The sequence below is a fragment of the Colletotrichum aenigma genome, assembly GCF_013390185.1.
Source record: "Colletotrichum aenigma strain Cg56 chromosome Unknown KSG_Cg56_contig09, whole genome shotgun sequence".
Classification (NCBI taxonomy): domain Eukaryota; kingdom Fungi; phylum Ascomycota; class Sordariomycetes; order Glomerellales; family Glomerellaceae; genus Colletotrichum; species Colletotrichum aenigma.
The window spans coordinates 3109630-3129663 of record NW_023500915.1 but is presented as its reverse complement, the minus strand read 5'-3'; the positions used below and the strand labels follow the sequence as shown (position 1 = coordinate 3129663).

General features: G+C 50.0%; 9 protein-coding genes across 9 annotated transcripts; 3 read left to right on the top strand and 6 right to left on the bottom strand.

The window, feature by feature from the left end:
- Positions 1-393: 393 nt before the first annotated feature.
- On the bottom strand, positions 394-1741 carry terC-2 (FAD-dependent monooxygenase terC; the record flags this gene model as incomplete). The annotated part of the gene is made up of 3 exons (XM_037328742.1): positions 394-746; positions 802-1105; positions 1166-1741. 3 exons carry the CDS (start codon positions 1739-1741, stop codon positions 394-396), a joined length of 1233 nt encoding a protein of 410 aa, XP_037172645.1.
- Positions 1742-3167: 1426 nt separating this feature from the next.
- CGCA056_v013497 (uncharacterized protein) lies at positions 3168-5451 on the bottom strand (the record flags this gene model as incomplete). The annotated part of the gene is made up of 4 exons (XM_037328741.1): positions 3168-3463; positions 3745-4662; positions 4891-5268; positions 5316-5451. 4 exons carry the CDS (start codon positions 5449-5451, stop codon positions 3168-3170), a joined length of 1728 nt encoding a protein of 575 aa, XP_037173295.1.
- A 1823-nt stretch (positions 5452-7274) lies between these two features.
- Positions 7275-7585, top strand: CGCA056_v013496 (uncharacterized protein; the record flags this gene model as incomplete). The annotated part of the gene is made up of 2 exons (XM_037328740.1): positions 7275-7511; positions 7565-7585. 2 exons carry the CDS (start codon positions 7275-7277, stop codon positions 7583-7585), a joined length of 258 nt encoding a protein of 85 aa, XP_037172649.1.
- A 329-nt stretch (positions 7586-7914) lies between these two features.
- CGCA056_v013495 (4-formylbenzenesulfonate dehydrogenase TsaC1/TsaC2) lies at positions 7915-8953 on the bottom strand (the record flags this gene model as incomplete). Its single annotated transcript, XM_037328739.1, has 5 exons — positions 7915-8098; positions 8171-8253; positions 8316-8519; positions 8605-8852; positions 8902-8953. The coding sequence occupies 5 exons, from the start codon at positions 8951-8953 to the stop codon at positions 7915-7917; spliced, it is 771 nt and encodes a 256-aa protein (XP_037172648.1).
- A 660-nt stretch (positions 8954-9613) lies between these two features.
- Positions 9614-11284, bottom strand: CGCA056_v013494 (Lactose permease; the record flags this gene model as incomplete). Its single annotated transcript, XM_037328738.1, has 3 exons — positions 9614-10681; positions 10731-11032; positions 11089-11284. The coding sequence occupies 3 exons, from the start codon at positions 11282-11284 to the stop codon at positions 9614-9616; spliced, it is 1566 nt and encodes a 521-aa protein (XP_037172647.1).
- A 478-nt stretch (positions 11285-11762) lies between these two features.
- CGCA056_v013493 (uncharacterized protein) lies at positions 11763-12974 on the top strand (the record flags this gene model as incomplete). The annotated part of the gene is made up of 5 exons (XM_037328737.1): positions 11763-11995; positions 12049-12108; positions 12167-12618; positions 12681-12763; positions 12822-12974. The coding sequence occupies 5 exons, from the start codon at positions 11763-11765 to the stop codon at positions 12972-12974; spliced, it is 981 nt and encodes a 326-aa protein (XP_037172652.1).
- Positions 12975-13295: 321 nt separating this feature from the next.
- CGCA056_v013492 (uncharacterized protein) lies at positions 13296-13919 on the bottom strand (the record flags this gene model as incomplete). The annotated part of the gene is made up of 2 exons (XM_037328736.1): positions 13296-13476; positions 13528-13919. 2 exons carry the CDS (start codon positions 13917-13919, stop codon positions 13296-13298), a joined length of 573 nt encoding a protein of 190 aa, XP_037172651.1.
- A 1385-nt stretch (positions 13920-15304) lies between these two features.
- On the bottom strand, positions 15305-15835 carry CGCA056_v013491 (uncharacterized protein; the record flags this gene model as incomplete). Its single annotated transcript, XM_037328735.1, has 1 exon — positions 15305-15835. One exon carries the CDS (start codon positions 15833-15835, stop codon positions 15305-15307), a length of 531 nt encoding a protein of 176 aa, XP_037173296.1.
- Positions 15836-18832: 2997 nt separating this feature from the next.
- On the top strand, positions 18833-19954 carry CGCA056_v013490 (uncharacterized protein; the record flags this gene model as incomplete). Its single annotated transcript, XM_037328734.1, has 3 exons — positions 18833-19094; positions 19151-19211; positions 19474-19954. The coding sequence occupies 3 exons, from the start codon at positions 18833-18835 to the stop codon at positions 19952-19954; spliced, it is 804 nt and encodes a 267-aa protein (XP_037172650.1).
- Positions 19955-20034: the final 80 nt, after the last annotated feature.

Here is a 20034-nt window from a genome sequence, read left to right as displayed (position 1 = left end):
CAGTTATCAGCACCATCACGAATGCATGAACTTAATCCTTATTTCTATCCCAACCATTGGAAAATCTGCCTCTTGACCTAAATCTGTGAGTCCCTTCACTTCCTATAGGTACTCGTCGTGATGTGAGCTCAAGCTGTGGCAATGGACACTACCTTCGGTCATCATGGCCACTGCGATGCAATGGGTCGAAAGCCTGATGTGCAAAAGCATCAATGGCAACTTAGAGGGGAAGGGAACTGCTACCAGTCGTGAGATATCCCTATGAAAAGCAGAATGGCCACTGAAATTCCTACAACCATCATGACAGGCAGATATTTGCTTTCAAATGCGAAAAGTTGCATGCCAGGTTCTTCATATATCATTAAACCATGAATAACACAGGTCCGCTCCAGCCTAAGGCTCTACCGCGCCGTTGGCATTGAAATGCTTCGAAAAGTCGTGAGTGATAGTGTTGATGCCACCAACGAGCGCCTTGATCTTGTCAGGGTCGTTGCCAGCCGCGTTCATAGCTCTGAGGAACTCATCCCTCCCCACCAGCGAATTTGGATCACTGTCGTACATGCGTACCAAGTTCGAGCTCGACACAGGGTCAATGAACTGCAGGTACTTCTCGCGCCGAACCTGGGAGTAGATGTCCAGGATGCTGTCATTGGCTTTGCCCTCATGAACGCCGACCAAACAGTCTACCAGGCCGCCCACGTCTACAATGCCACCGGTAAGACCTAGGCCGCCGAAAGGATTGCATACTGTGTGGCATGTTAGCATTGCGACCCGAAGTATCATTGGACAAGAAGCACTTACGATGAGCAGCGTCTGCAGCGAGCACGAAAGGTCCGACTCGCATTGATTCTGCAAGGCGTTGATGAACTTTGTAGGGGCTGAAATTGACGATGCGGTAATCCTGCGGGGAGGGGTTGCCAGGCAGCATCTTTCTCCATTTTTCCTCTTGTGCGGCAAGCAGCTCGTCTTTGCTAAGTGCAGCGGATACACCATAGCTGACGCGCCAGATTCCATCCTTGGAGATTCTCGATGCCATGTACCAGTGCTCTGGGTCTACGATAAAGTTCGCGTCCTCGTAGCCAAATTTGTGGAAGTCGTAGTACACCTCGTAAGCCATAATTAGCTCACTTTCACTTCACATGGAAACCTCCCCCCAAAGACTAACATTTGTTGCCACGACCTGTGTATCCCAAGTTTTGCCCGGGAATTCCCAGTCGCCGAACAGTTTCCTTCTAATTATGCTATTGGCACCGTCGCACCCGACCACGTATTTGGCTCGGAGGTCTTTGTTACCGCTCGAAGTCTTCGCGGTGATGACGCCTACGCCACTGTCGTCGCGGATGTCAACAACTTCATAGTCCCACAGTATCTTAGCATTGGGTTGTTTCTCCAGATGCGAAAGCAGGATACGACCAAGCTGATCTAGTGGTAGGCAGACGAGTCTGTTGGGATCCTCTGGCAATACGGTGTGGTCCAGAGCACCGAGCACCTTGTTTCCGAAGGTCCTGTACGTGAGTTTGTTCGGGTAGAAGCCTTGATGGGCCACATCTTCCATGACGCCTGCGCGATGCAGGACCTCAACCGCAGGTCCGGCATAATGGGTGGCTCTCGGCTGCTTGTCCAGCGTCTTTGTCTTCTCAACCAGTGTGACCGATACGTTGTTGCGAGCAAGGAGTAAGCTCAGAAGAAGACCTGACGGCCCTGCGCCAACCACGATGACATATGGGTCGTTCGATGCCATGTTGGCGAATTTCCGGGATCGTCTCGTGTGCTTCGTTCTGTAATGGATAAAGTACCTAAGGATGACTCTAGGTGTAGAAGAGTAACAAGTTGTTTGGAATTAGGTCCAAAAGGAAATCTGGAACAATACGAACTACATGCTGTCTATAATCAGGTGCGATCAACATGCATCTGAGTGAGTCGGGACAGCCTGACACGTACGAGCCCCCACAAGGAGTAACCCGCGAGAGATGGCAAGCTAGAGAGGGAATTTGGTGGTGCTTGTACTCCATTGCTCATCGGTCCCTACTGATGTCGTCTGAAGACTGTTTCGCACTCCCACATTGTTTCGAGCCCAATTGCGCAGTACATTCCATCGTTCGTGGATGGCCAACCTCTTCCCCCACATCAAGACCGCACCCCACACAATCAAACACCACCCCACATCAGCACTTCAAAGTCTACCCCGCGAAGTGCAGACCCAACTCCTGATCCCCATTACAGTATTTCTGGTTCTCATTTGTGTCATGTTTCTTTTCACTTATCTACGCTGAAAGCGCTAAAACCTTTTGGTCCAATTGCTGGGTTAGTTGTCTGTAGAGTTTTAACGGAAAAGTTGACGTAAGTCGAGATCCCTCGAGATCTGCATCTGAGTGAGCTCTCGTAAGCCTGAGCTGGCCCTAAATCTTTTTGCCATCTTGTAGTTGAAGGTGAACTCCCTTAGGCTTATCGTTTAAGGGCTAAGAGGCCTAGAATCGGAGTCCAGCTTCGGATCACACACATATATTGCTGATAGAGACTCCGGCACTTATCACGGCGGCCCAGTAATGATCTTTCTGACATCACCAAGAGAACATAGCATCTACCCGCAGCACCATTTGAACATAGCATCCCACTGCAAAACAACAGACAGGCTTACTTGCTTGTGCTACTCCACAGGAAACACACACTTAACTCTGGTCCTGAAAACCTTGATGTCCATATCGTCGCATTCGATTTTCAGCTGCTCGCTCCGGCGGCATTTGAACTCTGGAACTCCATCACACGAAAGCCAACCCACCACTTCTTCGATGCCGTCGTCCGTGTACTTGCAATTCTTCTTTCCAAAAATGTCTTTATCGGCCTTGAAGCTGGGCGGCCGCCCGTCCTCCCCCTGCTCGGACGCACGGAACCAGCTCTGGACCTCATCGCCCACCTTCGTCGCCTTGCAGACGTTAAAATCGGAGTATATCGGCACCGCGAACATCTCCCAAAAGGGTATCCAGCCCACGGCTCCTCCCTCGCCGCTCGTCCATTCTTTGAGGTAGATTTGCACGCTCTCCAATGGCAGCGTGGCTGGTAACCGGTCCAGGGTTCGCGCCGTGGTGACCGCAGTCCTGTGCATTGATGCTCTGAATTTGGACGGGGCGGGGACTCCTGGTTTAGTGATGGGTGTGATGCCTGAGCCGTCAGACGTCGTGGGTCCGCTGCTGGTTGCTGGCGGGTTCTTTGATGTTGGCGAAGCGGAGGATGTCACGGAGTGGCGGGGAGTTCCTGTCGACGAGATTGGCTTCGACGTGGTCTTGGACGATTTCGACATGACCGAGAAAGATTTTGAAGAGGGTGAGGAAATCTTCGAAGACGCTGAAGATGACTGAAACTGCGTCAATGTCGTTTCGCTGGTTGCCACTGTCGTAGCATTCGCCGTAAAAGGTGCCAGAGTCGTGACATTCAGAGACAATGATGTCGTTGAGAGCGGCACCGACTCATTTCTCCGAGATGTGGTAGATAGTACCGGCGGCATCGAGGTAGTTGGATGAGAAGTCGCTGATGCGCTGCCACCGACTGAATTTGTATCATTCCGGCTCGGTCGGCGACATGCTTGTCTGCGTAATCGAGCGCCAGTGGCCGGGGAGCCTTGAAACACCTGGTCACTCTCCGGACGCCATTTCTTTTCCCCCTGATGCCCGAGAACATCAACAAATAACCGAACCTGAGCCTCTTGGTCACAGGAAGGCGCTGGTTTGTATTGGAGAAGAATCTTACCGCGGGGCGTATCGACAATGCTGTCCTGAAGCCCCTCGGCAAAAGCAAACGCATCACCAAGAGCCTCGAGCCTGCTCCATTCGGCATACGGCAGCATTGCAGGAGGATAATCGATCGTCTTGATAGGAATGTCGACGAAGATTCCCGTCAAGATCTGTTTGACTCTGTTGACTCTGTCTGGCGCATATCTAAGACGGCCCGCCATGACGTCAGGGGCCAGAATCTCTTCATCTGGTATGACTCTGGGCCCGTCACGGTCGATTATCCAAATGTTCGGCCGCACTCTGGGCGTTATGATGAAGGCGACAATATCCTCGAAGTCGTCTTCCTCTGCGTCGGAGTCCTGGTCCCCGAGTATGATGCCTCGCTTGCCCTCTTCGGGATGGTCTCTGACATTGTCAATGCCGTATTGAGCCCATTCATGCATTGGGTCGCCTTCCGGGCGCCCGTAGTAACAGAATCTCATAAGGTCGTCCATGTGTCTATCGCTGTTCCAGGATCCTTGATAGAAATGGCAAACGAAGGCGCCCAGGCGTGAGACCAGGATGATCGCATCGCAGCCGACCATCTGGTCAATGGCCAGCGATTGTACCTCGTCCTCAAAAATAAGAAATTCGGTCGATACAGGCAGCTCCGAGTAATAATACTCTTGCGCTGCTTCTTCACCTTCATCGGTATCGTTGAATATGGGATAGGGCCCTCGAGCAGGACCCGGGCCTTGCTTGAGGAGCTTCGGTGCGAAGCCTTCACCTCGCGGCTGACTTCTTGCCTCTCGGAGCTGAGCAGGCATAAACTCGGCATATCCGTTGGGATAGTCGTCGGGATCAACCCACTCGCCATGAGCTGGGTTTCCGCGCTTTCCTTCTCTCGAGACAATGCCCGATTCGGAGTGGATTGGCAGACACCGCCACCGCAAACCTGTGGAGAGCAAGGCGGATAATATGGTATCTGAGCGCTGGCAACGGTCGTGGTCACTGTCGTCGCTGTGTTTGTGACGCTGCAGCCGGTGATCGTTGTGTAGGTGCTGCTAAGACATGTAGTTTGAGCCGTCGTCAGGAGGGCGGCCCTGTCTCCACGAACGTCTGGAAAGTAATGATGATATCAAAATCAGATCTCTCAATGGGGGTTTAAGGGATGCAGACTTACCCTGGATCACAGAGCAATACACCGTCTGGTGAGTAGCAGTCGCAGTAACGGTGCATGAAGAAGATGACGAAGACGAAGACGTTGACGAGGTCTTTTCTGTTGACTTTTGTGTGCTCTCCGGGTCGTCGGGTTCGTCGTCGGGTTTGTCATCGTCGTTGCCGTCGCCTCCACCACCACCACCTCCGCCCTTTTTGTCTTCGCCCGAGGGGCAGTTTCCAATCTTGAACCATAGGATCTGAATGCAAATGTCGGGTAAGTTAAGTGTCACTTTGATCTTTGGTGGGAATTGGATGCCCGGAAAGCACCCAAAGCAGACGACCGGCACTGGAATTGGATCCGGGTCTGTGGGGTTCTTCTTCTTCGGCTTCACAAGAAGGACTGCGGATATTAGCGAGGAAGGCGTTCATTAAGTTGTAGCATTATACCTGGCACGATCTCTTGGTTGCTGCTTCCGGCTTTGGTAGTCGTGATGATAGTTGGAGTGGTTATACTGAAGTCGCTAAGGGTCACGAAAGAGGCACCCGTCGGTGTTTGCGTTATTGTGATCCCAGCGTCTTCCATGGAAGATGAGCGAGTTGAGACCCATGGCACAGTCCACATATACTCAGAACTTTCTGTTGATATATGTGGAGATAAGGGAGATGATGAATTCTGGGGAAGACTAATAATGTCTTTTGTAGATGACGGCAAGGATGTCGCCAATGGGACCGTCCGAGGATAGCTAGAAGTACTGAGCGACACTGGTGGAGATGATGAGCTTTGGAAACCGGTAGTAACGTTACTGGTGGACGACGACGGAGCTGTCATCAAAGGAGATGTCCATTGCGTACGAGAACTGTTCGTCCAAGCCGTCTGAGAGAGGAGCCTCGATGGAGTCTGGAAGTGCGAAGTGTTCGCCCAAGTAGTCTCGGAGAGAAACTTCGATGGAGTTTGGAAGTGGGGACTGTTCGTTAAAGTCGTTTGAGACAACAGGGTCGATGAATTTTGTAAGTGACCAAAATCGGGACTGCCTGTTGTATTTCGAGAAGCCTCCGCTAGCACCAAAATCTGAGCAAGGGCGAAGAACAGTCCGAAGATCGTGATAATTGATTTGAACTGTGAGAAAATATCGCTGCTTATTTTACAAGCGCAAAATGACGATGTCAATTATTTTTGTACGTGCCTTATCTGATGCGTGTAGTACATTTCAGGAGGCGCGAGCGTCTTCGTCCCGAACGACTACGGAGGGCGGTTTATATTTACGGAATGGACACAGCATCCTCTCGATTTCGAGCTGAGGTCAAGATACGAACTCTTGTGCTACCCTCTCATGAATTTGTTTGTGGCCAATGACGTTGGTATATCGTAGAAGACGCTCTCTGTACGAGTTCTTCACAGGAGATCGAGTACCGGGAATTTACTGATACATCACGTTTTGGTAAATGATACCTGTCGACGACGGCTGCAGTTTGGCAAAAAAAGTCCCACAACAGAAAAATGGTTCTTTGTTACCTTTGTTGGCTCGCCGATCTGAAGAGTCCCGTGCCTACAACAGGTTACGCATTTTCCACTTCAGTCAACCCCTGCGGTAGGCTTATGCACTTCAAAGCTCAGGCTATCACAAGTCTTTGCAATCAGTTTGAGAAGGAGTGTATGTAAAGATTAGTAGTTAGTCCTTTGTGAGCTTAAGAAAACATTTTCAAACCCGTTGCTCGGAGCGTTGTAACGTAACTTCTTACTGAAAATTGTGATACTTCTCAACATCCTACAAGCAACATGCAATTGAATTAATACTATGGGCGTCATCTTGACATGCGCTTCCCAAGTTTCAAGGCCGAGGCTCGCTACCAATATGAAGATCCAATACCGTACTCATTCATTAAGATAATTCTTTCATGATTCAGGGCTGCTATAGATATCATAAGCTGCGGCTCTCGTGAACTATTGTGGTCGTAATAATAATTAGAGTCGCTGTACTGAAGTCACTAAGGGTCAATAAAAGTACATCCGTTGGTGTGTAGGTGATTGTGGTCCCGGAGTCCTCGGCGGAAGATCGCCACCTGAGTCAGTATGTTCCCGGTTCCAAGAACTACCTTATTATACTTTAATTCGGTTGAAACCTTCAAAAATACCGCGTACTCGGTCTCTAATAAATCTGAATCTATGTAAGGTTTATTATGACTCGCAGTTAACGCTAGCAAGAAATAAAATCCAGGCGGCTCTGTTGCCAACACCAGACAGCCGCAAGCTGCATAGACTATTTAAAGGAGGGAATATGTACCGTCTTCTTCAAGGAGCATCTTCATTCACCCACCGCAATTGACATATCGCCTCCAGCCGACCACAATACATTCTGAACCATGATTTCTCAAACTCTTATTTGCTTAGCCGCTGCTTTGGCAGCTATGACCCAGCCTGCCCTAGGGTTGCCCACTGAGCAACTTGACGCCCGGCAGACTGTGTGTTCGCTGAACGAGAATACTTGGACAGCTACCATGACTGGGACATGCTCTATCGATGGAGGCCCCGCTATAGCTTGTGATATGAGAACCGATCTCAAGAATCTCGTCGTAGAGAAAAATACGATGTTAAGCGCCACAGGTCTGGGCAACAACCAATTCGAATGCAAAGGATACCAGAAAGTAAGTACAGGTGTCGCCCATAGTTCACGTCGTCGGCTTACATAGCTACTTAGTGGCAATGCTGCTCTTCTTAGGGTATACCACTCAGCCCGGACACGAGATTGAAGAAATTGTATCAGAGCTTCGGGTGATGGTCACTGTTCCTGTATATTAAAGGGAGTAAATCAACTTCAAAGGAATTGACTTCGGTAATACGGATCGAGGCCTAGAATAATGCAACCAATTTCAGAAAACTGTTCATCCTCAGTATGTATGCGCTGTCCAAGGTACAAGAAAGGGGCTCAGTGCTAGTGCGAAGATCAGAGGCGCTTTATTGAGGATGATTCTTTGATGATTCAGGGCTGCTACAGGTATCACGAGCTATGACTGTTATGAACTCATGCGTACATCCATGCCCATAGAATCAAACCGCCCTGCCTCCATCAACCTCCATGTTAATGCCAGTGATGAACTTGCCTTCGTCAGAAGCCAAGAATAAGCAGGTGTTCGCGACGTCTTCAGATTCGCATAGACGCCCTAGTGGGACGTTGCCAATAAAGTTCTTCCTATTCTCCGGTGTATCCGGCATCCCTGCGAAGTGCTCGAACCTGGTCGTGTCAGCATCCCGTCCATCGAAATCGAATAAGGAAAGAAAAAAGGGAAGAGAAAAAGAAACTCACAATCCAGTGCCGCTCAGAAGAGGACAAATGGAATTGACGCGGATTTGATGAGGGCCGTACTCGGCCGCAAGTCCTTTCGTGGCCTGATGAGCAACATGTAAATTAGCAACCCTGTGGATCTCAACAAAGACCAACACCAACGTACGTTTGACACCGCGCCCTTGGAAGCATTATACCACACCAATCCAGGTCGAGGTCTGACCGACCCAATTGAAGAGATGTTGAGCACGACGCCGCCACTGCCCTGCTTGATAAGTCGGGGCATCAGGGCATTCGTACCCAGGAAGATGCCCTTGACGTTGACGTTGAAAACCCTGTCGAATTCGGCCTCGGTTACCTCTGCCGTTGGCTACACAAGGATTAGATTTAGCATATTCTGTTTCACCCAAGCTACTTTCAGAGGGGGAAATGAGACGCAGCCGATAACCACCCACCTTGTTTTTGTAAGTGGTGCCTGCGTTGTTGACCAAGATGTCGATACGTCCGTATCGTTCCTGCGCGGTGTCCAACAACTTCTCCCACTCCCCGGCATCCGTGACGTTTGCCTTGCAGAAGGATATCGCGTCAGGCGCGTCGCTTGCTACTCTCTGTCCGTCGGCCTCGTTGATATCCGAAATGAGAACCTTGGCGCCCTCCAATGCGAATCTGCGAGCAATTGCTTCACCGAATCCATGCCCACCTCCTATGGAAAGTTGTCAGTCAAACCCTTGAGCCCGAAGCGAACGGCGTACCAGTGATGACTGCAACCTTGCCAGCTAGTCTTGGCCCTTTCGAAGACGACATGATGTCTATGCCAAGTGTTTGTGACGATGGAATGCTGTCGGTGCCGCGCTATGTTCTCGATCACGTAGCTGATGTGAAGTTTGGATATTCAGGGTTATCGACTGGTCATCCGAAGAAAGTTAGCACTCGCACCATGCCCGTCACGACGCGTTTGCTCATCACTATTTAAGGGTCTTTTGCCGGTCATTCCTAGTGCTTTGACTGCCACACGCTGTGTGTCATTGCATCATACCGAGGCGGGGGAGTGCGGGGGACTTGCAGCCCGGGCAACGAATTCCGCGTTACAGTTCGGCTACATGCGCCTCGGCGACTTGGAGCTTGGCGTTTTATTGGAGATTGGAGTTGCGAAAACTTACCGTTTTGCTGCAGATCGACGTCTTAGTGCACAGTTAGGTCCCAGAAGCTGCATCGTGCAGCTAGCACACGGGAAAGGGGGTTCGGATGTCTCAGTGTGGCTGTAGAACCTCGGCCTGAAAGCTTGGCAGTAAGCATCAATGAACTTGAAGTTGATGAGGAGTGGGATTGCAGTGAGTTGTGGCGGAGAGAAGAATCGAGCTGAGACGCACCAGAACAGATGGAGGCAGTCGCACGTGCATACAAGACAGACATCGCAGTAACTCTGGGTAAACAACCATTATGGTATCCTGATTTATGCCTTCATCAACTCTCTATGATCTTGACATTATCTTTCCTCACATCGTCTTGGGCCATATGGCTGGTATTTTCAACATCCTTTCCATGGAGTATCGATGGTCGCACGTCGAAGCCATCGTCGAAAAGCATACCCAACTCTTCCAGAGAGTATCCTTTGGTCTCGGGGAAAGTGAAGTAAATGAGAGCCAAGCCAAGAAATAACATGCCAAGGTAGAAAATGAAGTAGTAGTACCCGATTCTTTCTAACGCAACAGGGTTGACGTACTGATTGACCGTCAGCATGACCTGGCTTGACAGCACTTGCAGCGCCAGGCCCTTGCTGCGGATACTGTACGGAAGAATTTCTGGAGTGTAGCAGTACAGCAACGGGTTGCATGCAATGTTGAAAGCGGCATTGTATAAGAAGAGAAATACAACCGTCCCGTAGGCTGCGGCCTGAGAGCCGTGGTTCGCATACATGGCGCTTGTAATGGTCAGGGGCACGTTGGCAAAGATCATTCCAATGAATGAGATAAGCCATAGCTTTCGACGGCCGATTTTGTCCGCCAGAAACGCTCCGGTAACAGAGCAGATAAGATTCCATATGGCCATGCCACCGTTAATGCCGGTCTGCTGGGTTGTATTTGTGATGCCGACAGAGTCCAGTATGGGAGAGAAGTAGTACGAAATGACACCTTGACCGTTCCAAAGTGTGAGAACTGACACTGAGAGACAGATTCCGAGGCGTCGTCTGTTGGCCTTAGACTTGAGAAGGTTAGACCAGGTGTACATCTTGCTTTGCTCCTCTAGATTCAGAGCTGTTGCAATCTCGTGCATCTCGAGCTCGATCACAGGGTCTCTCTCGTTGCCGTTGGCATGGTACTTGATCAGAAACTCCTTCGCCTCATTTTGGCGCCCTCGAGAGCAAAGCCAACGAGGCGACTCTGGAATGAAGATGGTGGCAATCATGAGGAGAAACGGGAAGGTACTCTGAACAATCGAAGGGATCCGCCATGACCATTCCGAAGACAGATGACCGGTTCCGAATGTTAACCATGATGCGATGATGGATCCTAGATACCAGAGCACGTTGAACTGATCTCGTCAGCATGATCAGTAGCCATGCATCAGAAGATCCGCTTACCATCGATGCCATCTTTCCACGCAACCGCGGGTGGGCCAACTCAGTCAACAGATTGGGTCCAGCCGTGGTGGTGAAAGACAGACCAACGCCAAGCACAGCGCGACCTCCGATAAACACGCTTCGGTTGGGCGAGGCAGCTTGCATGATTGATCCGACAACTCCCAGGAACGATCCAATTTGAATGGCAAAACGCCGGCCGTAGCGGTCTGCCGGTGCCGCTGCAAGGAGCGCACCGAAGAAGCCGCCTATAAAGACCACGCATGTGATGAGGCCCAAAATCTCAGCAGATGGGTTGCCCATGGCTGTGCATCTGTGTTTAGCAACATGAGAGACGATGAACAGCGAAGCGGCAGCTTACCATCTTGCCAGGGCTGCAGCGCCTGGAAAGAGCCGACAATAACCTCATCGTAGCCGACAGTGATCTGCGCGGCCAAAATACATGTCTGCCAGAAGATGAGCTTTCTGAGGCCTTGGTCCTTCCACCAGGGCAATGTGTGGGTGTTCGTGAGATCTAGCAAGCCAGGCTCGGCTGTGGCCGTCGGAAGGTTTGCCATGAATGCGGAGAAGAAATGGGGAATACTTGAGATGGCGTGACAATATCATTGATTTGGCTGGTAGATGCCGCACAAGGACCATCTTTATAGATCGTTACGAAGCTCAGGTAATTATTGATGGAGATGCATTATCATCTGCAGAGCTCCAATTGGTCAGTCTGTCGAGAACTCGCCCGTGACTCGCCCGGCCTCTGCGATAACGTCGCGTGGAAAGAACCCCAAAGAACATGGGATTTCGCCCGTGAGTCGTCCGGCCTGGAGACAATCTATTCCCAATTCAGGCTATGGAAAATGCTACCCGGTCTTTCATATGACACACAAGATTGGTTGAATGGATGCGATGCGTATCTTCAATCTGTTGGGGATACATAAAGCGGCCGGCAGTGGCATTCTGCTCCAACCCCGCAAGTCTGTGTCTACCATCAGCTAGCTACCTTACCTACCTCTCCAATTCCGGGTCCACCCTAACATCGTCAAAATGGGCAGCATTAGTTACGAAACCGAGCCTCAACTCGATACCTCTCCGAATTTTGGGGACTGGAGAGACCAGCTGATCAACGACGGCTATGTCGTATTGAAGGGCGTTATCTCACCAGAAAGAACAGGATACTATCTTGATGGTCTCTTCGACTGGCTCGAAACGTTTCCTTACGGCTTCCGGAAAGACGACCCCTCCACCTGGGGTCCGCAAAATCTTCCGGCACATATCAAGTTTGTTCCTAACATAAGCCATTGACTGGAGGCTAGTGCTGATTCAAATACAGGGGTGGAATGTATCATGCGTATTCAGTGGCCCACGAGAAGTTCTTCTGGGAAGCTCGCATGTAAGCTAAAGTGAATCATCGCTGGGGAAAATTGCTAATGACTGACTCGTCACTGTAGGGAGCCTACCATTCTCGATGCCTACGCCAAGCTCTGGCAGACCAAAGACCTTCTCGTCTCCTTCGACGGTGCAAACTTGACTCTTCCTGCGAAAGATCGAGAACCCATCGGTGCTTGGCCACACGTCGATCAAAGTCCTCTCCGTAAGGGACTACAGTGCGTCCAAGGGATACTCAATCTTGCCCCGAATGGTCCCAAGGACGGAGGTCTAATTGTCCTGAAGGGGTCCAGTGCACTCAGCGAGGCCTTCTTCAAGACCCACGACACGGAGCGAGAGACTTGGGGCCCGGCCGACTGGTTCGGCTTTACCCCGAAAGAGGTTGACTGGTTCAAGGAAAGAGGTTGCGAGGCGATCAAAGTATGCGCCGAGCCCGGCGATCTGATCCTGTGGGACTCCAGAACCGTTCACTACAATTGCCTCCCAGAGAGTGAAGCAGTCCGCTCTGTTTTGTGTAAGACCCAAAGTTTGAGCCAGCTCTATCGGTATTTAACTTACTGACCTCCGCTCTAATAGACATGTGCTACTCTCCCGCTTCGTATGCGAGTACCGAAGACTTGAAGATGAAAGCGAAACTGTTCAAGGACCGTAAGGGGACCGTGAGTCACATCGAGCAACCCAATTTCGAGAAGTTTTGTCTAACAGAAGTTTTACCAGACTCATTGGCCTCACGCGAACATCTTCCGGGACGAGAGAAAGGTGATCAGACTTGGGGAGCAAGAAACCTACAAAAGAGACAGACCTTCTCAGGAGCCTGTGGAAACTGAGAAATTACTGAAGCTTGCGGGAGTTCTGCCCTATGCCTCCTGATGAAATTCAAAATCACAGACTTGTAGCGAGGTTGGATTTGGAGATCAATTAATCCTATTAATGGCTTTTCATCGTGAGTCGAGATGTAGTTATAGAAGATGCTTTTGCCTGAAGTTTTGAAAGCTGGAAAATTCGGCATTCATATTCATGTACCTGAGGATATGTCTGAAAGCTTGCGCATGGCACTGGTCGTCTTGTCCCGGACTCGGCCATGCCAGCGAGGTTGGGCAGCACACCGATCATGAGTTTGAGGTGAATGCTATGACAGGACCAACATTGTAGGCGCTAAGTACAGTGCCATGAAGTTCAACAAACAATAAGTTAATGATGCTGAGTCATCTCCTTTAAGAACTTTACTGCTTTCTCGGCGACGAGGTTCTGGGCCTGGACTCTCTCCAGGAAATCCAGACCTTGTTGTATTTCAGTGGAGAAGTCCTCCTCCGTATGCAGAGATTCGAGCGCTAGGACCGCTGATGCAGCGAAGATATTCATGGTGATTGCCCTTGAAGATGTCAGCACTTTCTTTTGAACTTGGACTTTCTTGAAATCTGACCAGGGTCGCAGTTTGGATGCATCCACAGTCTCCCTAAGTGTCGAGTGAATCAGCCCTCGAGCCGAGGACATGCAGATAGCTCGCGTCCGAGCCCCGTCAGTCGAACCGTCTAGCCAATGTTCTTGAAGCTGACTGCTGATTGCCATTCGATAGTAAAGAAGAACCTTTGCCAAGCTCTTCTTCTGCCACGGGATGAAGGGATATTGGCGATCTCGTTCTTCGGTCAAAGTCGTCGGTTTCTCATCGAATTGGAGATAGGAGGGTAGGTCGGTGATGAGGTTTGCCAGCTGCTCATCCGCATCGAAGACGAACCGTGCCACATCTTCTGTTCCCCACTCGCGTAGTCTGAGCATATAGCGAAGTTGGTAATAGATTTTGGAGACTTGTGCCATGGCGATATGGTATCTCACAGGTCGGGGCTTGGATCTCGAAAGTCTCGACCCTCCAGATGCGGTTTCAAGCTCTTCATCATCAACCTCGTCTGGTAGCTTACATGTAAAGTCCATCTCGTGCAAACAGGGAACTCGATGGGGGATTGGTAACCATTCACATATCGCCAAGGTCCACCAAAGCCTCCGCCGTATCTGCTGCTCGCAAAAGGATTCGTCTGGATTGCTTTCGTCTGAGCCCAGTCCCAGCTGTTCGGCTTGACGTATCGCAACTGCCCACATATTTTGATGACGGTGCACGTCCCCCACGTTATTGAATACAATGTGAAGAATGGCAATCGCCTGAGGAGTGCGCACGTCTTGTCTTTTCGTGTAGTCGGCCCTATCGAGGAACAGCAACGCCGAATCATACCAGTTTCGGAGAAGGCCAGTGAAAGTTACACCAGCCGGTCGCTGGTTGATGGTTTCGTTTTCATCCGTAAACATGAGCGTGGAGGCCAGGACGCTAAAGTAGATTGCCATCCACGCAGGATCCATGTCTGAAAGAGACTGGTTGGCTCGCAACCGATCGAAAAGCTCTTCATGTTCGCGCCGGAACTTGGGGATGAACAGTGCAAAATGAAGCCAAAATGTCCACTGAAACGCATTCTCTACCATGCTCCGACTGAAAGTTTCAGAAGGTAGAATGATTTCTTTCAAGTCGAACACAGTTCGTGGCTGTGAAGACATCCCAATCTCGTCGAACAAGCGCCGCTCTACTTCCTCGATACGATTTCTTCCGTTCAGCTGGAATCTCATTGATGAATGGGCGTTTCCGCCTTGAAAGTAGTTGACTTTTGTCTGTGGACCTTCGCTGCCGAGTAAAGCGCGGAGCACCGCGTTCTCTCGCTGCAGGTCAGCATAACTCCGATTTCCCGGGCGGTCAGACCCTGTGTTCTCGACTAAAGCACCCTTTACTCGAACAATCTCGCGTTTGCAACCGGCTGCTTGCCCCCTGTCCACGCATTGCTGGCAAGGAAGTCTCTTATCACACCTGACTTTTCGTTTGGCGCAAGCTGTGCACGACCTCGGGGCTCTTTGAGTGGCGCGAGCAGCCGGCGGCATGTCTTCGTGTAGAGTAGATGAGATACAAGAAGCCCAATTAATTTCAACATGTGCTTTACGTTGATGGAAGAGTTATGCGACGACATGGGACTATCCGTGTGAAGGTGTTTAATCGAAGAGCGCGTGATCATAACAACCCCCTCACGCTCCCGCGTCTTCCGTGCTTTGCAGCTGGCACCAATTGGCAAGTTATTGGCAAATGAACCATGCACAGATGCGCGTCGGAATGGCGTTAGTTGATGGTATCCATGGATCTGCTAACATCCACGATACCAGGTTGGATCTCAGTCGCTCTCTTCGGAATCCCAGGCACCAAAGTATTCAATTATATCCTTCTTTGCCTTCTTCTTGTCCCATTCCATTCCAACTTCCGGCCCAGTGCCTGGCCATCCCGCATTTCTAAGAATTCGTTGACGCACAGCTTGATCTGGAGAAGGCTCGGGATGCTGGAGCATATCAATCCGGCCTGGGCGTTCCAGCCTGGGCATCAGGTTCATTCGTCTCCATTGCTCTTTGCACAGATCGAAGAAGGTTTGGATTCTGAAGGCTTCAGACTTGGCGCCACTTCTCCAATCGTTGTCGCCGAAAATGTCCTCTGCCTCTTCCTCGTCATCACTGTTCTCGTGATCTCCTAATGTCCCTTGTTCGTGAACCTCCTCCGCATCCCAGTCGACATAAGGATTTGACACATCACCCTCAAAATCGGGCTCACAGCGTGGAAAGTTTCCACCATTCATAGTCAGAATGATGAGCCCGTAGGTGGTGTCAAGATAAACCTTGAACCCATACTCTTCGCCTATGGCGAAGAGTATCATCCCACGAGGGAATCCGTCCTCATCAACGGCAGTGTCTGGGATCTTGTTCTGTTCGACTTCCTTCAAATCTTGCGACTCGCGACGCTGCTCTTCGCTGTCTGCATGGATCATTTCGTACAGAAACGAGTTGATGAAGCACCGTGGATTGGTGATGTTCAAGATTTCAATGGTGTCGTCGGTGAAGTATGGAATATGACGCATGAGGTCGATGACGGCATCGGTTTTGCCAAGACTAGCGAACGATTCCCGAGTAATTTGAGGCCACCCGCCAGGCGGCGGATACTCCAATGATGTTTCATCTCTGTGTAGTCTTGCGATCAACTCATAATAGGATGTAATGGCAGCTACAGCCGCGCGGTGTGAGTAAGAGTAGGTCTCACTAGGAGAGGTTGCAGGCTCTACCTGGGACGCGGGTCTGATGGGAAGCATTGATAAACCTTTGCTTTGGAGGGGGTTTCTTACAATGAAATTGAGAGAGATAGAGTAAACTTCATGCAATGCATATGTAATGGGACTGTGAGGTGCTCTGTAAACTTCTGAACGTCTTAAGGCTTTGAGCGCGAGTCCAATATTTTGCTCATCTTTTTGGCACACTGTTGGCACGGAAGAGCAGGATGCGGGCTGAGACTTCTGCGCGGCTAGGGGTAGATGCGGACCTCTAGGCAGGGGGCAGAGCGTCATTGACCTGCATATGTCGGTGAAATGGATATCCGTCGACCCCAATTACCACACCGATTGTCCCCTTTTCTCCATTCTAGTCACCCAACCAACGACGTGGGGGTTAGAGTGGACGCAATAGACAGCCGCCAGCGAGGTGATGGTTCCCAGTTGGGGAATGGGTTTACCCAACGTTGGCGCTTCAATTTTTGCACGGCGCAGCAGTTTGAGCAATAAAAGAAAGAAACGCCGGCGGTTAGGCTATGAATAGCGAAAAGTTCTCTCGGCCAACGTAGAGTTGCATGGTCGGTTCAGCTTTCATCGCAAGGCCGGAAATGCGACGTGTTGAAATGAACACTAATTTTAGATAGCCCAAACACAGGATGAACTGATCTTTATTGAGGGCAGTCGTAATTGTAATCAGCAACAGAATTCTCATGGCGACTTTAATCACTTATCATTCCGGAGAATGTTTGCCAAGTACGTGTTGGGTGAGGTCTGTGACTTGCTTATGACTTCACCCGTTGCAGACATGGCATGTCCAAGTAAAAGATGATCGCGACCGATCGGTGGGAATCTCCGATCCGTTGGCGTCTAATGACTAATGGTACATGGCACAAAAGTGCCTCTGCGCAGTTCTCTTTGCGCTTTAAGAAAGATCCCTCGTCTATCCCTGTATCAGTTAAGAGCAGGTAGTATGGCATAACCTCTGCACTATCTAAAATATGTCAAGCCCGAATCCCGAAAACTTGACCACAGTCATTGGCGCACGTCGTTGAATCCTGCTCACTAGATTTCGCTGTGTCTTCGGGGAAGACTGCTTTCCGTTGTCATTTTGGGCGTCAGCGAATCCTGGAAACATCCGCCTCACCATTCGCGACCGCCCAACCGGTAAGGTTTGCACTCCGGCGTCAAGCCAACGCACATCTACTTTTCGTGATGTTGGGTAAGGCCAAGACTGCAATCAAGAAAGCTGATGTGATAAGCCCCCAATGCTGACGAGGAGTGGCTTTTGGGGGCCCGAAGATTCATTAATGTTGTTGGCACTTCACCTTACCCTGAATGCTTTCCTTCTGCATGAACACGATATGTGAAGTGAACAGATGCAATGACATAAATGTTCAATTGATGGCCCTGCTATGATGATGGTATCTCATGAATTATCCAAGGAACGACCTCTTCTACATTCTACTCTCTCTTGTCAATATTTTAAAATCTATTGTTAGAATCTGTCAAAACGAGCTTTGCAAAGCCACCTAGTTGAAGATGAAGACATTTCTCCCTGTTTTGTTTATTTTTGTCAGTTGTCTCAGTATTGCTACTGTGGCGACTCCCAGACTGGATCTCGTTCGCCGTGACGAGAACGACAAAACGTACTTAGCAGCATACGAAACGAACGGCCAATGTTTCCATTACTTCACCGAGAAACAGAATTGTTACGGTCAGCTATCCGACAGTAGGGTCTGCTAACAGAAGCTGGGGATTGATACGTTCTAACAGTATACTGGGTCGTGGTCGTAGGTTGTAGTTCGTAGGCTGTAGTAGATCGGTTCTTCAGAGGCTAAGGTGATCAGTCTTAGACTCAACAAGTGATTCGCAGTGAAGGTAAGCTGAGAGTATCTGTGAGGATGAATACTAAGTTGATTGCTGAAGAGCTATAGAAGTCTGACCATAAGCTAGGCTTAGGGTCATACTATATATAAGTTCCAAATAGTGTTCTTTGTCTATCCCAGAGTGATCACCTAAGTGCTTAAGGTGATTGCGATCAGTTGGCAAGACCAACTGATCACTGAGCGTTCCCTCCTGTACTCCACTGATCGTTTTCTTATCTTATCGTCACGTGACTTGTACCATAGTTCTTCTGTTCCGAGTGAGTCCCTGTTGTTCCCGTGATCCTGCGGTACAAATGTCCTGTTCTAGCCGCCCGATGCCCGAGTGGGTCGTTCAACTGTTATCCTTGTTTACGGGTCGTAACAAGAATCTGGATAAATCCAAAGCTCCTTGTAAGGTATATTGCAAGAGCCATGGAGGTACGGATGGCAATTATGGAGTAAGCAATATTCTGTCCTGAAAACGTCACCTATCAACACAGTTTCTCCAACACGTTCCTCTCTTTCTCCACGTTTTTGTTCGAAATTCGGTATCGTCATTTTTTGACATCTGAGTAATGGAACCGCCTTCCAAGGCGTGGCTCCGGACAAGATACAGCCGCAATACCGAGACGACGATGGAAACCCTTGGGCCCCGGGAAAGTGTTTCTGTGATCTTGAAATTGCAAAAGCCCTTCTAGACGTGGTAATGGAGGGTTTAGCAGAGCTGGAACAGCCAATATGTCTCGTCATGCTCTCGGTTCTCAAATCGATCCTGGACGTCGGTATCGACTTCGCTCCGACTGGTAATTTTCTGAAAGCAGCAAAGGCGGCAGTGCAGGGCGCAAAAACGTTCTCTGAGAACGGGCTAGAAGTAGGCTCATTCTTCGGCAACTGGGTTGGCCCTGCCTGCGGCAAGCAAGATTGGAGCTTTGATATGTTCGGTGCTTTACTGAACATGCCTGACTCTATGGGGACAAGCACCGGCTGCCACAAGAAAGTGAAGGCGGATTGTAAGAAACCGCAGCACAAGCCAGACCCACCCAAACCAGTTAAACCCACAGAGAAGGTGTCGGCTACGCCAGCAGAAAAGACGACACAGGCCCCAACGAGTACCTCGAACGAAGCATGTCAGCTCAGGGCGAGACAGGCGAACACAAATCAGGGGGTTTGGGAGGGCAAGCTCGGCGATCCTCGGACTACAACAGAAGATTGCGGGCAGCGAAAGCAGGTTTTGATAACGACAACGGAGAAGGATATTGGTTATTATGAAACGAAAATAACTGGTATCAAATGCAAAAAGGAATGGGAGCAAGCATGCTATCACTATTCGTGGGGCCCCCTGGTCTTGGAGACTTATTGCCAGAGAATTCAGCTAATTTCGGACAACAGATCAATGATGGACATCCACAAAGCGACCAAGTCCGTGACTGAGTGGACCTGCGGAGCAATAGCCAACACTGGTTTCGATGGTGGAGCTACTGCAACTTGGGGTGTGGCGGCGATCAAGAGCCTTGAAAAGAAGGAAGAACACTGGGTTTGGCCTTGGGCAAATGGATGGGTTCCGCGGGTCCTTCGAGTAGATGCCAAAGGTAAGCCCAAGCGGGACAAATATGGACACGAGATGGCCGATGGGTGCGACAGAGACGAGTGGCCTCCTCGCAACTTTTGGCCCGGTGACGATGTAGCCCATCCCAAAGGCATGACGCAAAGAGTTCGGTTCAACCCCTTCCAACACAACAGAGGAGCCGGCAATCTGTGGGGTAACTTTTGTCCCAAGCATGATGCGGTATCTACAAAAGGCAACAGAAAGGGCAAGAAAACATACTACGTGAGAGACAACCTCATCAGTACTGTCAAGGAAAAGGTGTAAGTTATCACTGGAAAGGACAAGACAATGAGTAAGTTCTTCCACTATCAACAATTCTTTTAGTGGCTTCTCTAATTCATTCT